General features: G+C 36.7%; 1 protein-coding gene across 39 annotated transcripts in view; it reads left to right on the top strand.

The window, feature by feature from the left end:
* PTPRD (protein tyrosine phosphatase receptor type D) overlaps positions 1–19,934 on the top strand; it is a 2,322,816-nt gene that overhangs the window by 1,977,879 nt on the left and 325,003 nt on the right. For all 39 annotated transcript variants that reach the window (XM_070480470.1, XM_070480471.1, XM_070480507.1 and 36 more), the window contains 2 exons: positions 15,907–16,052; positions 19,480–19,621. In XM_070480470.1, the coding sequence (XP_070336571.1) occupies positions 15,907–16,052; positions 19,480–19,621 (288 nt within the window). The remainder of the gene's footprint in view (positions 1–15,906; positions 16,053–19,479; positions 19,622–19,934) is intronic.

Here is a 19,934-nt window from a genome sequence, read left to right as displayed (position 1 = left end):
GAGTTCACGGCACTGGTGGGAGCAGTTGGATGGTTAAGACCCTTGCCTGGTGGTAAAGGGGAGCATAAACCTTCATATCAGCTCTTTCAAAAATGATGTCTATATTCCTGGATGCTTTCCATTTTTAGTTCAGTCTCTATCAGTCTTGGGATTGCTTTGCTTTGCATTGCAGATTTTCAGTTCAGTCGCTCTGTTGTGTCTGACTCTTCGTGACCCCATGAACCACAGCACTCCAGGCCTCCCTGTCCATCACCAACTCCCAGAGTTTACTCAAACTCATGTCCATTGAGTCGGTGATGCCATCCAACCATCTCATCCTCTGTTGTCCCCATCTCCTCCTGCCCTCAATCTTTCCCAGCATCAGGGTCTTTTCAAATGAGTTAGCTCTTCGCATCAGGTGGCCAAAGTATTGGAGTTTCAGCTTCAACATCAGTCCTTCCAATGAATACCCAGGGCTGATCTCCTTTAGGATGGACTGATTGGATATCCTTGCAGTCCAAGGGACTCAAGAGTCCTAGATTTTAAACACTAGTTTTATCTTTCTCTGTAGTTTATTTTGCTTTCGAAAGGCACTCTGACAGCCCCAAAGTCCATTTATTTGATGAATTGGAGTGACTGATAACATATTTAGTTATTAATTGTGGCCCATTCCTTAGACTCCGCTTGTTTCTCCCCTCTCGGCTTTGAAAGATCTACTTTCACGGCCTTTTTAGATCCACCTCAAAAGCAGCTGGGACTCTCTCTAGGTTCCCAGAGACTTCAGACAGCAAACTTTGACAAAGGTCCTACAAAGAACTTTAAAGCAACATTTCCTTTGATTACATTAAGGACTGTGGCTAGTTATGTAATGATTCAGGGAAGGAATTAGTCTGCATCTCTTAACTTTTGGCATCCTGGAGCCTTTATCTTTTCATTTGGTGCTGCATAAGAGCTTATGTCAGGAAAATCTATAGGCCTTTTTTCTAATTCTGGAAAATGAAGTGCTCACATGTGGCCTGGCGTGTATTCACAAATGCTCCTGTTACACAAATACAAAAGAAGCATTTTCTTCCATCCATAATGATCTGGAATCACTAATGAAAACACTGTCAGGCATGTGTCTAAAACTTGAAGTGCTTAGGGTTACACCTTGATATTTTGGTATGATGCTCAAAGGCCGTGGTTGTTGTCAGTTGGAATTGTTAATAAATAAAACAGTATTTTTAGCTTCTGAAGCTCAGCCCAGCCTTATAGGAGGTCCTGAAATGGTGTGCTTTGAGTGTTCTCAGCACAGGCTGGTCAGTGCAGCTCTGTTGGATGGAAAGGGTGGCTACTACATGCCTCGGTCTGGCGAGAGGCCCTGGGTATCCGCACATGTGCTGTAAGGATAGCAGGGGACTGCGCCCATCAGCTGTCAGGCGCAGCTTCTGCTCTGAACAATAGCCATGTGCCAGGGCAGTAATTATTGGTTGATTTTCCTTCTAAAATAAGTGTCCTAATAATTTGTCAGAAAACTAACTTAAATTGCTATGGTGTTGCCTGCAACAGTTAAATTAGAAAAAAAAAAAATAGCAAGCCACAGTAAGAAATGTTTCAGTTTATTTCTGCGTGCAGTCTATAACTGGTAAATAGTGTAATTAAAATCTCGTTTGCAGGTTTTTTCCAAAAGGTTATTTCTGTGTGGGGAAACCCTTTGTTTTTTTCCTTAATACCCTGAGCTGTAAATTAAAGAATTGTGGTGGTGGGGGGGTGGGGGGTGCGGGGAGCAGTCAGTTGGCAAATAAAGGTCCTCACTGTCTATGCTCTTTTGGAATACCTCCCATCTTCCTGGGGCTCAGAGAATGTATTCTCTAGAAAAGCATGCATAATCTGCACCAAAATGAGCTGGTACCAGGGGCTGTACTGCCCAGGGATACAAATCAGGGACTTGATATTTGAAGATTAATTCAACTGAAATTTCAGAATATGTGAGTAGTTTTCCCTTGTATCTAGATCCAAGTGTTATCTATTTTTTTCTTTTAACCAAGAGAGGTGAGATGGATATTTATGTAGATAAATCTGATGCTGTTTGGAAAATGGGAACAAAAGGACTGGATGGAGCATAACAGATTTCCGTGAGGATCGACAGAATTTGTTGGTTTTCTAAATGTGTGATATGTATGTGTTTCAGTTCACAGGCAGCAAGAATAAGACATTTCCTCCTCAGTTTGGCATGCTGTCATGGAAATGCTGATAGGGTTATTTGACAGAGATGTAGCATTAAAAAAAAACACAAAAAAAACAAAAAAAGGAGTGCGAATTACATTATTGTATTAAACTCTGTTCCATTTTGGACTCATTTTATTAAAGTTCTTTAAAGGTTTATTTTCATCTACAAACCAAGGAATCGTACCCTATTCTCTCTGTGCCAGGATCCAATTAATGTCAACTTGAGTTTTCTGTGTGGACAGGGCCAGTCCATGGCCCTGGGTGATCATCTATTATTATCATTGCTTGCCGGTACATGATTTCACAGCCCTAGCATAAAGCCAGTTGTCATCTTTCCATCTTTTGTACCCCCAAATAGCTCACTGGGGAGAATTTGAGAATGGGCGGGTGACAGGCTACTCTTTTTCAGGATGCAGAGATCAATCATGGTTAGCAAGATTAAGCTTAGTGAGACATTTTATGAAAGAAACACTTTCCCCATATTCAACTTGCTTGTGTGGGTGCTAATTTCTGTCTCCTATTAAAAATTGTTTTATTTTAGAAAGAATGATTTAATATGTAAAATAAATGCCACTCTTTTGCTTGCTACATGTGCTCAGTTGGAAGGATATCAGATGAGTATTTTTATTATCCTGCAAATTGTTACTGGTTCTAATAGTTACCTAATATTGAATGAGTATATTTGGAATTCTGCAGACCGTTACCAAATAATTTTTGGCTTTGAGTCTACAGGGAAGTGAATTTTAAAAAAATAATGGAAGGACATATATTCATATCTAAATTATCCATATGACTGAAATAATTATACTTTATTTAAGAGGTATCAAATATCTACAATATGTTAGGCGTTGTACAGAATGAAGGTATAACATAAGCCTTTTAAACTTAGAATACCTTGATCTCTAGCAGAATATTAGTTCAAATTTGAATAATGCTGAATTTTTAAAAACCATTTTTAATGCAGGAGACCTGAGTTCAATCCTTGGGTTGGGGAGATTTCCTAGAGAAGGAAATGGCAACCCACTCCAGTATTCTTGCCTGGAGAATCCCATGGACAGATGAGCCTGGTAGGCTACAGTCCATGGGGTCGCAAAGAGGCGGACACGACTGAGCAACTTCACTTCACTTCATAGAGGAAAAAGACTAACAGAAAATATGTCAGAAAGATCAAAGTCCAGTTTGGTTGAAAAACATCAGATGCACATTATAAATGTATAGAAAACAGCTGGGTGGATACACAAGACACAGAGGTGTCAGCATCTGCCTCTGGGGAGGGTCCTGGGGGTGACGGAAGAGGAGGCGTTGTGACTTCTGAAGGTATCAGTCAGATGCATATATTGCATTTGCAACTAAAGAAACCGATAGTGTTGTTTTTCTTTTTTTAAGTTTGATACTTTAGAGGGTAAAGGATAATAATAGTTTTCTCTGAATGGAAGATTTAATAGAGATTTAAAAAAAAAAATCAGTTTCAGTCAAACAATTCTGGTGTATAGGCAAGTCAACTTTTTCATCATTTTTCTTTCTTTTTTTTTAATATTATTTATCCATTATGTATCTACATGTTTCTTAACAAGTGGCAGTACCCCTTAATATAAAACATTGTGTTGGAAGAAAATATTTTTAAACAACGAAATTTTCAAATGTTTCATCTTTGGGAGCACTTAAAAATCATGACATCATTTATTTGGAAAGTAGTATTAATTATGGACTTTCTTTAGGAAATACTGTCATATTTGTTATAAAACTCTCTATACCCTATAATTAACATCTCCTTTGTAATAAAAACTCAGGCAGCTCATTTTCTACAATATTCTGTCCTAGACAGAGTGCTTCTGTAACATACAAAGACCATGTATCTGTAGAGATGCTATTTTGTCTATAAACAAGGTTTTCTTATGATACTGCTTCTGAATTTCTCCAGCAAGGAGAGAAAATCATTTTGCAATCTGTTTTACCACTAACTGAAAGTATGCACGTGTGTTTGCACATATACCCTTTCTGTGTTTAGCACCTGGGACTATTTCAGCTATTTTTTCCAAAACTACTTTGCTAACTTACCAGTATGAAATTGATAGATTAAAGATTGTGGTCACATTTATTCCTGGAAGATGTATCTATCCTACAAAAAACAGTCCAGACTTTTGCCAGTTGTGGTAACATCACAGTTTGATTGGAAAATGAGTGTTATAGCAGTTCATACCGGCTCAAAGCTTACACTTTGCTGAACACTCATGATGACAGCAGTAGGTCTCTTTGGGGAACTGGTTTGCTACTGGTCTCTAAACTGAAGCCAGTACACATATCACTCTAGTTCCCCTTAATAATAAAACAAAATTGACATAGTTGATTTACTGGAAATTTCTTAGAGGGGATGTAGTAGAATCTGTATTCTGGAATTTAGTAACATAAAATTGAAAAAGAATTAGAAAAAAAAGTGCCAAAGATGACATTGTTTTTTCATTTATCCCTTTCTTTGCCACTTTAATTATATCTTTTCATTTTCCTTTTCAAATAAACCAATTACCTTTCCTGTGTGATCCAGTTTGAAGGTACATGTTAAGCAGCAGGTTAGAAGGAAGAATAAATGATTACTTTTAATGATGATCAGCACAGCTGATGTGATAAGTTATGATTAATGAGTAAATGAACAGTGAATGATGTAAATGAGTCTGATTTGAAAACTTAACTATGAAAAGATGCTAAGGAGTGATAAGAGTTTGTTTTTTTTATTAAATATAGTGTCTGTGTTAAATAACCTTGTGAGTACATTACCATTTAGAGGAAAGGTGAAAAAAATAATAATAATGTGTTATTCACCTACATCTTTACCAATGAGCAGAGATTGCATGACTTCATCTGTCAGTATAAGGGCCTTTATCACTCCATTGAACAGAACTGGATGCACAGTCTGTGTATTTTGAATGCATAAGTAGATGGTATGTGAACCTGGAGGCTTAAAGTGGAACATGTTATGTGAATATCTAAATAGTGCTGCTGATAACACGTTTTCATTAAGGATGCATCAGTCTGACATAAGGAATGGTAAGAGTGGCTCCACTGATTCTATCTAAGAGATTCAGGACCACTGGTACTGCCTTTCTAAAGTCTGTGTTGCTAAACCAGTGTTCATAGCGTCTTATGCCAAAGTGGATGGTCGACCTTACTAAGAACGTCAGTAGTTCAGAGATGTTTTACGGCCCTAACATGGTGGAGGTAGGGGACTGTTTGTTTTGGTCATAATAGCCCATGACCGTATATTAAATAATGAGATACAGTAATGAGGCCACACAACTTTTACGGCTATAAAACAAGTGTTTATGGCCCAGGTATTAATATATTTTGAAATAGGACAAGTGAGAAACTTATTTTAATACTCTACACTGACTAATTCATCTCAGTTGTTCTTTGGGAAACAATTTAAAAGACTAAAATGGACTTCATATCTTGATTGTCTTAAATCAAAAATTATTTTCTACAACATTTAAGTACTACTTTCAGTAGTTTCAATTTGATATTCTTCTTCCTTGCCCTCTTTCTTCATTGGCCTTTGAGTATTCACCACTAAGAATTCCTCATTTGTCCCAAGGGGAAATGGAAGAAAGCAGGATTTGAGGAGTACCTGAAAAGGATTGTTTTTTAAGGTGTAAATTTTCCAGTTTCTTCCTCTCTAAACTCTCCACCCTCTGACCTCTGCCTTCTATCCCTCTGTTTAACTCAACAGGATAAAAATTTTGCAAATGACTAAGTGATAATTTTCAGCTTTAGCAATGGTCTGGGTAATTAGACACTTATATATATTCCTCCTGTGAATATGAGTTTTTTTTTATGATAATGTGTTGAGATGTATAAAACATCTTAGAAATGTAGAATTTTTTAATCCTTTAATTTTACTTATAGAAATTCATCATGATTGTGAGTTTTATATGTTGAAATGACTTCCATATAAGAATGACATATGTATAGGGATATAACTATAGGAATAATCACTGAAGTGTTTTTATAACACTAAAAAATTGGAAACAACCTCAGTGTTTAACAGTAAATAAAAATATATCTGTATGCTTTTACTATAAAATACTCTTCCATTTAAATATTTATGGGCATAAAGATGTTCACAATATATTTTAAGTAAAAAGCAGAGTATAAAGTAATCATACAGTGTATTAATCTCTTTTGTAGAAAGTATAAGAGAGCAGACATAACAAAAATCTTCATTCATCAAAGGGATGACCACTGGAAACATTAGAAACCATTGGAAAAAGCTTTAAAATACCTTCCTTTAATTTATGTTTTCTAATTTACTTATATTAAGAATGTACAGTCAGAACAATAAGGTCAATTTATTTAAAAAAACACAAGAAGTGGCAGAAAATAGAAGAGCTCTGTGATAACAATGAGGTGCAATGATATTCATGAGCAAGGTGAGATCCCTTGTATTAGATTCAGTACATTCAATGCATTACTCAGTTCTTACATTGAGTCCTACAGTAGGATGCATGAGTCTGTAATTTGGATAAGCTGTATTTTGCAACCTTAAAGCCTGGTATGGATCCATTAGTCTCCCACCATCTCATATCAGTGCTTTGCCGTGTCATGTACAATATATTACATGAAATTTGTATTTTTCAGTTAATTTATCAAGCTCTAAGCAAATGTAATTCAAATGAAAGCAGGGTTATCATGTTTATAACAGTATTAACCATCTTAAGGACTGAAAATGTACAGCCAAATAATAGAGGGTATAGTAACTTGGGAAGCCCTTTTTCAGTTCTAAGTATGTATTGAACATTCACTATGTCCTTGGTGTGACTAGGAGTTAATGAGACTTCAGAGTTGACAAGATCACAGATGCTTTTCTCAGGATTCAATAAATGTACACAGAAAGAAATACATATGTATAAAAGAGCTGTAATAAATGATAGACTGCTTAAACTCATAGAAGAGATACAGAAGGTATGATAAGAAAGTTTAAAGGATAGTGAATCTTATCCACATGGGAGGATCAAAGAAGACTTCAGATATTTTGTTAGAGATTGAAAAATGGGTAAGTTCTATAAGTTTTTAAATGGACGAGAAGGTATTGTATGCAAGGGAACAGCTTGTTCCAAGGCATCGAGGCAGGATTTTAGGTTCTTGATGGGCAATGGTGGAAACATATTTGGAAAAATAGTTTGGTAACAGCTCTCAAAGATCTTAAAGGCCAACAAAATTTCTGGTTTATCTGCAACAGGAAGTTGTTAAAGCTTGTTTGTTTATTTATTTTGAGTGGAAAAGGGCTTTAGTTATAGATGCATTTAACAAAAACTCAAAGGAAAAGAAGGATCTGCGGTGATGTGAGATATTGATTTCCAAGAAGACAAAAGGCTGAGGCGTCAGGGTGGGTGTTGGTGGGAATGGGACTGCCACAGACACACGTGGAAACTTAGGAAGACAAGAGGACTGGGAGGACAATGACATGGTGTGTTTTTAACGTAATGATGTGGAGATGTTGCTCGATAATCTTTCAAACAACAGAAATAAGGACCACCTGGCACTGAGGAAAAGTTCAAGTTGGGGATACCTTTTCATGAAATCAAATCTCTTCCTTCTTTTCTTCCTTTCCTTTCTCCCTCTCCCCTTCCTTTCTGTTGTATACGTATCAGTCTTTAGTTTCCTTAAATATTGATAGTCATCTAGAGGCATAGACATCTCTATCTACTCTAGTAGCCATTTTAGTGGTCAGGGATTGGGAGTTGACCTTAATAAATTAATGGTCTAGACATGCATAGAATATATTGTCGGGATGTCTAGAAAAGGAAAAGAGGGAATGGGTATGAAGAATTTTCTTGTCTTTTGCCATCATGAACAAATTAAATGTATATGCAGAAAACTACAAAAGTATTCTACCATACTACACTTGGAGCTTGCGTGCTTTATTTATGAATTGTGTGGCTTTGATATTTATCTTTTGCCCAGGCTTCATACTTAATTTATCCCTGATTTCAACTGGCTACTCAGTTCAGTTCAGTTTAGTTCAGTCACTCAGTCGTGTATGATTCTTTGCGACCCCATGAACCACAGTACGCCAGGCCTCGCTGTCCATCACCAACTCCCGGAGTCTACCCAAACCCATGTCCATTGAGTCGGTGACACCATCCAACCATCTCTCCTCTGTAATCCCCTTCTCCGCCTGCCCCCAGTCCCTCCCAGCATCAGGATCTTTTCACATGAGTCAGCTCTTTGCATCAGGTGGCCAAAGTATTGGAGTTTCAGCTTCAACATCAGTCCTTCCAATGAACACTGAGAACTGATCTCCTCTGGAATGGACTGGTTGGATCTCCTTGCAGTCCAAGGGACTCTCAAGAGTCTTCTCCAACACCACAGTTCAAAAGCATCAATTCTTCTGCGCTCAGCTTTCTTTATAGTCCACCTCTCACATCCATACATGACCACTGGAAAAACCATAACCTTGACTAGACGGACCTTTGTTGGTAAAGTAATGTCTCTGCTTTTTAATATGCTGTCTAGATTGGTCATAACTTTCCTTCCAAGGAGTAAGCATCTTTTAATTTCATGGCTGCAATCACCATCTGCAGTGATTTTGGAGCCCAAAACAATAAAGTCAGCCACTGTTTCGCCATCTATTTGCCATGAAGTGATGGGACTGGATGCCATGATCTTAGTTTTCGGAATGTTGAGCTTTAAGCCAACTTTTTCACTCTCCTCTTTCACTTTCATCAAGAGGCTCTTTAGTTCCTCTTCACTTTCTGCCATAAGGGTGGTGTCATCTGCATATCTGATGTTATTGATATTTCTCCTGGCAATCTTGATTCCAGCTTGTGCTTCCTCCAGCCCAGTGTTTCTGATAATGTACTCTGGTTATTAGAAATGAGGAAAAAGAACACCCATGGACATTCTGGGTGAACTTTCTCATTTATGAAGTGAAAAACAATTGCTGTAATACAGCACAAAGTACTCACTAAACCCTTGGGAAAACAGCCAGTATACTTCTTATGGTTAACTAAAACAGACTTGATTTGAAAATATGCAAGAAATTGAGTTATACCATATTGTCTGTGTAGCATCTTTGTCACTTTCCATCTTCTAATTTGGAACAGTATAAATATCAGGACTTCACAATTAGATCAAAAGTCCATGACTCACTCTAAACCTCAGTGAGCCTTCCTTCCTTTTTTTTCCTGTTCTCTCCCTGCCTCTTTCTTTCTTTTCTAAATGTATGTAGTACTCTAAAGATTTCTATTATTCTATAAAGTAAGAATGATGGTATAATCTCACAGGACTCTGGAAAACCTTGCATATAAGATATATGAAACATTCAGTCCAGTGCTTGGAATTTTTTAGAATCCCGGCACAAGACACCAGGCTGAATGGTTTCTAGAGCAGATGTTCTTCTACATAAACCAGGACTTCTGGGAACATCTGTTCTATCACATGGAATATGAACTGCGTCACCTCTGACATCCATGGCCAGGGTGGACCTTCAAAGACTGTTTTTGAGGCATCTGTGATATTTTCTTTTTAATACAACTCCACTATATTTTAGCTCTTAAAAATGATTTAAGGAGCATTATACATCAAAATGGGATAAAGAAATAACTACTCTTCAGTGAATTCCAAGCACTGGACCAAATGTTTTATATATCTTATGTGCAATTTTTTCCATAGTCCTGTAAGATTATACCATTACTCTTATTTTATAGAATAGAAAGCTCTGTAGTACTACATACATTTAGAAAGAAAAAAAAGTGAAAATGAAAGTCGCTCAATTGTGTCTAGCTCTTTGCAACCCCATGGACTTTACGGTCCATTGTATTCTCCAGGTAAGAAAACTGGAGTGGGTAAAGCCTATCCCTTTTCTAGGGGATCTTCCCAACCCAGGGATAGAACCCAGGTCTCTTGAATTTCATTGATGACTCAAAAATAGTCTTTGAAGTCCATCCTGACCATGGATGTCAGAGGTGACCCTGTTCAGATTCCTTTTGATAAAGTAGATGTTCCTAGAGGTCCTGCTTTATGTAGAAGAACATTTGCTATAGAAACCAGTTCAGTCTGGTGTCTTATGCCAGAATTCTGGCTCTCTAAAAGAGTTATACGTCAAGTTTGGGACTTCCCCTCTCTTCCCTTCTCATGAACCTGCGCAATTGTACTGCTATGTTAGCCTTATTTCCTATCTACTCCAATGAGTCATAACAGAAAATCTATCATCCACATAGACTTTTTGTATGTTTGTATAGCCATTTTGTATGTTTGGGTCGGTGGTGGTAGAGTGTATTGTGGCTGGACAGGAATGTAAACCCTATGAGAATGGTTCTTCTCTCCCTAAACCTTCAGACCTGGCCATGGCTTTTAACATCAGCCCAGATTCACCTGTGCTTTGCATTTCTCACCCACCTCTGAATCTCCATTCCTGAGCTTCCTCTCAGAGCCCTCAGCCTTTTTCTTCCAGAGAAAGAAAGAACAGAGATGAGGTCAGCTGACAGTCTCATACATTCTACAAACAACTTTTAGGGAGGAAGTGGATTCGTAGAGACAGGACTGCCTATTTATTTTTACGAAACATTTCCTCATCCTCTCCCTCGGTATCATTTAATAACATTATTAACCTTCCTCTTTCAAGATTTTAAGTACATTATTATGACAAATGCGCCTTTAAAAACAAAAATTTTTAAGGAAATGTTAATCAGCTGAAAGAAACAAAGACAATTAGTTACATGCTGTTAGTTTTGTTTCCCATGCGACAGACATATTTCTTTGATGTCTGCAGAAGTGGCTTATTCATTAGAATTAAATTAGACAAATGGCACCATCGGCTCATGTCTTCATTTCTGTAACACATGGCCCTCTCCCAGGGCCGGCTTTAGAGATGATTCTCAGTTTATCAATCCAGTTACCACAAATCTGAGTTGTTTCCTTAACCTTGAAGAATTTTTCATAAATCCTTTTCTTCCATGGATGATGCTAGTGGATTTCAGTGGTTCTCCCCAGCTAATATCTAGCTCTGTATAACATAGCATATTAAAGGAAGGTTTTGTCCTCAATAGTGCAGTTTGTTTAGGATGGTCAAAGGCAATTTGCTGGTTTTGGTAGGGTCTCCTGAATTTAAACACCTTAAGTGGTCTTTGGGCTTATCATCTTGTCTTCAGAAGCCTAATAACTGTAGACCTGATCTAGCATTAAAATATTATAATCATTTCATTAAGGGCACTGTGCATTGTTTGTACTGTAAAAAGCAATCTATGGAAGAAAAAAATCGGTCAGCAGCCTGTGGCTCATCTCGAGCTGTGTAGGAAATAAAAGTCTACTGGATTCCTGGAGCTCCTGTCTGTTCTGTGAATGCATCCCGGGAATGCAGTCTTTGAACAACACGTGAGCATGGCAGACATGTTCTAGAATATCCACCATGCCTCTGTTCTGACTCATATGCATGTTTGGCTTGTCTATTTTCCATTTAGAAAATAAACTTTCTGGGTCCAACAGTAATTTGACCTCTGCTTGGCATTCGTTTAATGAAAAGTCATACTCCTCACTTGTCAGAACCAACTTGAACAGACGTGCACGGTGCTGGCAGCTCTAAGTGGATAGCCGTGGCAGTTAGCTACAAAAATGGAAGAGCGCCTATCTGAATGTCAGTGACTGTAAAGTTTAACATCTCTCTCTCTGTCTTTACACCCCTGATATTTCTCTTTTTCTTAAATCAACTATAACATTTGTGGTTGTATTTCATGGGATACATTACGTGGAATATTTCATTGTTCAGACCTAAGACTGTCCTATTGTGTGACTTTGTAGTGGAAATCTTTGCTTTGTTCTTTTACTTGGGTTCTCTTCTCTTTCTTCCCACCTGGGTTCTCTTCTCTTTCTTCCCACCTTCGGAGCTCTTAAGTCAGAGAATGACTTAAATTTGAGTATATCCATGACAGAAGAAGCCAGAAGATACATTTAGTTTCTTCTATTAAGCAGAGATACGGGGGAGGGGGGGGTAGGTGCTTTGTGTTGTTAGGTTTCTCTGGGAATAAAGATTTTTACTTGCCTCCAGTGTTTGCTGGAGTTTTGTTTACTCTTTCTTTCTCATCTCTTACCTTTTGGTCATCTGCCTAGCATTGACGGTGTCACTGTTAGAGGCTGACCAACCAAGATTATTAGCATCTTAGGATGCTACAGACATGCTTACCGAAAGGATTTGCTGTATTATCTGGAATCTTAACTTTGTATCATAGAGTAATGGCGCATATCCATTCTGTGGTTTGGATTTGGTGGACAAATGTAGAAAAATTGACATCAGATCCCATAAGAAAATGATGATTTTCTTGTCTATGAAGGCTAATATTTCTATATGTAGAAAAATATTAAAATAAAAATTCTGTGTGCAAATGCTTGATATGCCTTTTTAAAAACACTGTTTTCAATTTAATTTCTTGTGTTTGTTTTTAAAGAGTAAATTTAAGGGCTGTTTTTTGACGAATGCTGAGTCACTACAGTGGTAGGTAGTGGGATATAGGAAAACAGTCCCACATTTGAAACAGATTCTGGTCCCCCCCCCTGCAAAATGTCCACAACTCATTAGGTTAATTCTACTGACTTCATCTTTTGAAATAAAATTCTTGCAGGATTCTACTTAGTACCTTGTAATGACCTATATGGGAATGACCTATATGTAACGACCTATATGTAAAAAAAAGTAGTTATATGTATAACTGAATCACATTGTTATACCCCTGAAACTAGTACAACATTATAAATCAACTATGCTTCAATAAAAATTAAAAAAATAAAATTATCAATTAAATTTAAAAATAAATAAAATGCTTGCAGTAGCATCCAGTGATCATATCTTTGGTAGATTCTTAAGCTCATCAGTGTTTGCCTGAGAATTGTATGGGGTGAACAGAAAATGAAAAACACATTTGAACATTTTTTTTGAGAAAATGGTAACTTGCCTCCTTTGCTTTCCATTTAGAAGTAAGACTTAAAGTTTTATAATAATTTGGCTCAGTATCTAGGAAACACTTTGCTGAATAATTTGTTGTTGTTATTTAGTCGCTAATATCTGACTCTTGTGAGCCAATGGACTGTAGCTCTCCAGGCTCCTCTGTCCATGGGGGTTCTCCCGGCAAGAATCCTGGAGTGGGTTGCCATTTCCCTCTCCAGGGGATCTTGCCGACCAGGGATCGAACCCACATCTCCTGCACTGGCAGGCAGAATATTACCTCTTTGCAGATTGTCATAATCTCCAAATTTAGGACGCCAACTAGGATACTACCCCTTAAAAAAAAAAAATCCCAGTGCAGGAAAAATGGCATCCTACCTTCTTTGTTTATTCAGTTTCTGATTAGTACAATGTCATTGTATACAACATCCCTCTGCCCAGTCCATACATTCTTGCAAGAAATTTCAACTTAAATGGGAGACTGGGTTATTAAAATTGGTTTTCCAATTTTTAAGCTATGGAGTGTGAAAAATAAAGTACCTAAAAATGATACTGTTGTATCACTTACTATAGCAATGCAATGTTTTTTTCAGGGAAAACTCCCTAGGAATTTCAGTTCCATAATTATAATTTCCATATTAGATGGTGACACACATGTGGTTATTATCCATTTACATTGTTTGGAACAGCAGAATGAAAAACATAAACAAAAAGTTTAATATCTGTTTTGTTTTGTGGCAGACAGTTGACATCAGTATACTGTATTTCTTGTTCCTCTCACTGTTAGTCAATTTGAAATCACTTTAAACATTACTCGCAGTTCTGGTAATCATCTAGTTTGTATTGCTGTCCTGAGATGCTATTGGATGTGATATCTAGCAGCATTGTCAGAGTTTGCTTTCATTCCTGGGGTTTCTGAACAAATGGGGGCCTGGTTTTCACCAGAGCTACTATCAAGTTGAATTTGCTGATGAAGTGGAGATTCATGTTCCTTTATCAGCATTGCAAATACACCACTCCCCTCACTTCTTCATTCTTTGCCTCATTGTGGAAGTTAATACCTTAAACCTGAAAGGGATCTCTGCAAAATTATTTATTTCACACTTCATATTTATATACAAGAAAGAGGAAGATTTTGTATCTCAAAATGAGGCATGTGTGCGTGTGTGTGTGTGTGTGTGTGTGTGCTAGGTTACTTCAGTTGTGTCTGACTCTTTGCAACCCTGTGACCTGTAGCCCACTGGTGCTGCCTTCCCTGACTCGAGGAAAACCATGATGAGGGTCAGGACACACATCATTGGGCCAGCAGGAGCATCACGTGGGAAACATGAAAACAAGGCAGAGAAAATAGTGGTGTCGAGCAAATAGTGATGAACTTTGCTATTTTCTTCTTTCTTAAAATCTAAGGAGAGTCTTCAAAATAAACATTAGCTATGGTTACTTAAAACCTTATTTCAATGACATACAGGTGAATTACGGCAAGAGAGAAGAGAAAATTCTTTTTGTTTCTTTTTTTTTTGATCGTAGGGATAATAAAATAGAAAATAAAGTAGTGAGGTAAAATGTTTTTGAGTTAAAAAAAAAAGTCCAACTATAACATAATTGGAAAAACTCAAGGATGCAAGAAAAATGTGAAGAGGAGGAAAAATAATTAGAACACCTTCTCCCCCGCCCCACGATTGTTAATATTTTAGCATATTTTGTGCTATCTTTTTTGGGGTGTATTTTTCTTTACCTGTTACCCCTCGTGTATAATTTTGTGTGGTGCTTTTCTGGCTTACCATTGAATCATAAGTATTTCTCATGGCATATGTTTATAAATATAACGTTTACTATTTGATGATTATGCCATAGCTGATCTCACTATCGATTCCTATAAATACTCAAATTGACATTTATGTATTTATAATCTTTGTCAATAAGAGATATGGTGAGTATTTTTTCCATAAGCATTTATCTCCATTGTATATAATTCTCATTTAATGAATTTCTAGATCTGGAAATATATGATGGATAACGAGCAGATTTTTAAGAAGGAAAGTAAATATTACGAACGTTTAAAGGGGACGAAGGGCATTTCAAAAACCTCCCACTTTTAGCCTTTTGTCCTAGAGTCTTGAAGTCTACATTTTTCTTTACAGAAATTATTTTCCTTGCTATGACTTTGGAGGCTTCTTGACTCATCTTTTTATGCAAATTGTGGAGTTAAGTTTCAAGTAAGACAGCACACAATATCTGGGTTGGAGTCACTGTACCATTTTCTCCTATTTCTGTTTCTTGCTAAACCTTCTAACTGAGGGCTGTATTTCCAGTCTCTTTAAAATTTCCTAGAATTTCTCTTAAATGTCACTTATTTTAATAGCTTAGCAGTGGCATTGCTGCTTTCTGGCAGCATCCTGATAGCAGCATCAAAGCAAGGAGCTAAAATTTTACTCACTTTGATTGATGAGCTCATTTTGTTACAGAGGACAAATTGGATTTTTTTAATACTGGTAATAAAAATTAATGTGTGATGTTCCTTTTCGAATGTTATTGGATCTCTGCCTTAATACTGGTCTCAGCATTAAAACTGCTAACAGATGACTTGACCAGAAAGTTACCTCCTTCCCCTTTATCTATCCTCAAATTAAAAGGTGCTTTCCTAATTTTGTCATCCCAGTATATTTATATGTGTATTATATATGTATTGACTGAATTAGGGTTGAGGGCTGTGGAGAGAGCAGTGCAGTGAGATAATAATCTGTGTTTCAATTTTCCATCTAATTATGATGTCTATTTCTTTTTTGTTTTAGCACCTCCAAGATTCACACGAACTCCCGTTGACCAGACAGGGGTCTCTGGCGGAGTTGCCTCCTTCATTTGCCAAGCTACAGGAGACCCAAGACCTAAAATTGTCTGGAACAAAAAAGGAAAGAAAGTCAGCAATCAGAGATTTGAGGTATTAGGTCCATTGTTCTGTTTCTCTGGGGGAAGAATGTATCTGTTGGATTTTTGGTTTGTATGTTACTTGTTTTACTCTGATACAAGGTGTTGTGATCACTGAGATATGTCATTCTTTATGTTGTTTGGGATGGCAAAGTTCACTCTAAATAGCTCTGACTTTTTTAAAAAGAGAATTTGAGGGTTCATATAACTGACTGTTGTCCTACTTGTGTCAGGGCTCAAATAGTGTTTTTCGCATCCATCCGTAACCTCATTTTCAGACTGCTTTCCCTTAAGATGGCAAGATGCAGCCTCCCACCCTCCCACATCCAAGTCTAGAGGATGAGTGAGAACTTCCTCTGCTGTCGGGTCTTCCTGAGTTACACGTTCATCCCAGAATCAGTCTTTGCAAACAGCTAGATGGTACAGGCTGACTAAGTTAAACAGAATCTACCTCTGTTCCTGGGAATGAAGTCAGTTCCGATCAACTCTGTGGTTTGAAATGAAGGAGCAGTGTTTTCCTAGAGGCAATTCAAGTTCCTGTAATTTGGAAGGAGAATGGATACTGGGCAGCAAGTTTAGTTATCCACTATACTTCTCACCTGTGTTTTAAAAGTAGCATGGACTAGAATGAGAACTTTTGCTCCAGTGTGTTAGTGTAAAGAACCGCTCTGGAAGAAACATACTCAAACAGGTTGATAGTTGTTAAACCTGTTGAAGAAATCAGTTGTATTTACTCAAGAAAGCTCAGTGCACTGAAGATGGTAAAACATGCATCAGATATTGTTTCTGGGGGTGTTTTGAAGGAGCCTTATGATATATAAATTTACTCATTCTGGAGGAGTAAAATAGGTGATAAGCTGCACAGAAGAAAATTAGAAGCATACAACATCATGCCCGTGATTTATAGACTGGTTCTTACAGGGTACTGGGACCTCCAGCTAATACCTAATATAACACTCACTTCCTCCTACCTGAGTTTCTGATCTGCTTCATAGCATAATTTACATTTTGGCAAATTAAAGTTGTTCCCAGTTAAAAGAAATATAGCAGCTACAAAACTCAGAACATTGAGATTTTACTCATTTTTGAAATAAATGGACCAAATGCATGAAGGTCCTAATTAATTACACTGGTAAAATTGAAATCTGGACTGTAATTTACAAATGATAAACTTAAAATTGTGTTTGTTTGAAGATCAAATATTTATAATGATTTAAACATAAAAAGAATATCTTAATCTTTAAGAAACATTTCCTACATCAGATAGAAAAAGATGTGTATGTATGTAACCTTTGGTGCACTTAGACTTTTTAGTTTAAATTAAAGTGAACTTTTTTGTCAAAGAGAATTTTGACATCAGACTTACTAGTAATGATGACTTCTTGACAAACTTTTGTAATAAAGATTAAATTATAATAGTAAACCTTTCAAAGCACAAATTCTGCTCAGTACATAAGTCCTAATGAGCATCATATAAACACATCCAGAAAAAATTAATCATTTTAACACAAAGCAGATACATCAAATAATATTGAGTCTTGGGCTGTGAATCTTTAGTATCTGTAACAGTATATTGTATTTTTTGGTTTCACTAGTTTCTAAAGCCTGTGAGAGTGTAAGTGTGACTGATTTTGTTACCTCTTCTGTCTCCACTGGCAAATATAGCATCTGGCCTAGAGATGCTGTAATCAATACCAGGTGTTAAATAGAATTTTCAAATTGGAAATTACAACATTAGCACCTAATGGGGTGCTAATATGGGATATACAGTTCGTTTGTTGAACTGGACAGGCCTAAACATAGGAAACAGTTCCGAAATATAATCACACAATGACAGGTAACAATCATAAGTTATTAAGAGATTAGACTGAGTTCTCATCACAAGGAGAAAAAAATTATTTTCTCATATCTCTATGAGATGATGGCTGTTAACTAAAGTTATTGTAGTAATCATATCACCATATATATAAATTAAACTTTCATTGTATACACCTTAAACCTTATGCAGTGATGTATGTCAGATATTTCTCAATAAGACCAAAAAAATCAAAATTGAAATTAGTATTAAAAATGTTTAAACCCTTCTCTACATTAAGCAAGGGGATGTTCTCTTACTACACACACACACATATTAAATTATGGCATATTTGACAAAAATTCAGTCTCAAAGTAACTTTGGAACTTTATTCTCCCAAGATACATAGTAGATTCACTCTAAAATGTGTGATATTTTTAATAGAGTTGTAACTAAATTGTGGTACATTGAGAAGTGGGACATTTGGCTGTCTCTGTGAATTTAGAACATAAATGGAATGTGAAAAGGACTTGAAATGGATATATTTTAAAAACTTTCAATCCCTTTTTTCCCATATGTTGACACTTATACACAAAATCTGGGATTGAGCATCTTGTAAATATATTTACCAAGGCATTCTTTATTCACAGTTTAAGTACATGGATGTATTATTCATAGGGAAATGGAAAAAAAAAAACACAGAATCTCAGTGAACAGATGAAAAAAACCCATCATAATTATAGAAGAGATAAATAGAGGACTCTACAGTTTTGTGTACATATTTATCAATATCATCATATTATATCATATCAATATCAGCATCATGGCCTCAATATCAATGTCATCATCATTTTTAAAAAGTACTACTTGAATTTGGTGACAAATACCTAAAATTTCTTAACTGTTTCAGAGTTCAGTCCATAACTGAATTCAGTCCAAGTGAATTCAGGCTTACTGTTTAGAACATTAATTTTCTGCCTGCTGAAGCAAGCCTCCATTTTACAGCAAGAATGCCCTAAAAATGCAGAAAATGCTAAGCTAGAACAAATACTGGAATGATTTATTGCAAAATTAATGCATGCCATCAGTCTCTTGGGCTGTGAAAGACATCTCATTGGCTGCCTAAGTACTAGATTTATGCAGTTTCTCTTCATGGTTCGCTCATCTATACTGTTTAGGATGAGACATTTTAAAGCAGAATAGCTATCAGTGGTGGTATGCATTATCTCTTCACCTTACATTTCAGTTACCGAATGGATCTACATGTGAATTTGTACTATCAAAGACAGAATAATTTAAGAAGTTCACCCATCACAGCAGCAAGTCTCTTGCAAAATTAATACCAAGGTCACAATGCCCTAGATACACATACTGGAATACTTTCATGAGTAAACCCTGGATGGTTTTCTGTAGTGATAAGAAATTTACTTTTTTTGCATATGTAGTTTCATGTCTTTCCATTGTTCAGTACAGGATTCATTACATTAGACCAATTATTCTGTTTCATCACTGTATCAAAATGTAGTCACAAAATGCTTCTGAGTTTATTGTGAGCCTAATGGCTGGTCCACGCTGCGTTAGGAGGTTTAGCTGAGAGGTAGATGATAGTAACAACACCTGTGACAGCTACTCTTTCCTCTAATAGGTAATAGAGTTTGACGATGGATCTGGATCAGTTCTCAGAATACAGCCCTTACGGACTCCACGTGATGAGGCCATTTATGAATGTGTGGCTTCGAATAACGTGGGAGAAATAAGCGTGTCCACCAGACTCACAGTTTTACGTGGTAAGTACTAAAGTACAAGGTTGCTGCTTGTGTCACTTTTGAAATTCTGTACCCCAGGTGTTCTTTTGTAGGATCATTGAAAAGACTAGCATTGTCGTGACACTTAATTGGGAAATATGTTGAAGTCAAATACTTATTAGGGTCAAACTTTAAATAGACAGTGGGTGCTTTCTCTCATAAGGCTTAAAAACTGCTAGTCAGGGAGAGAAAAAAAAATTAAAGAAGTATTGATTTCAAATGTCAGATACCATTTTGATTTTTGGTAAAGAACCTCAAAAGCAAGCAGGTTATGTTACTCTTTTGCATGTTAACT

The sequence above is a fragment of the Odocoileus virginianus genome, chromosome 18 (assembly GCF_023699985.2).
Source record: "Odocoileus virginianus isolate 20LAN1187 ecotype Illinois chromosome 18, Ovbor_1.2, whole genome shotgun sequence".
In the NCBI taxonomy this organism is placed as follows: domain Eukaryota; kingdom Metazoa; phylum Chordata; class Mammalia; order Artiodactyla; family Cervidae; genus Odocoileus; species Odocoileus virginianus.
Note: the sequence above shows the minus strand (reverse complement) of the source record. Positions and strands in the feature narration are given on the sequence as shown.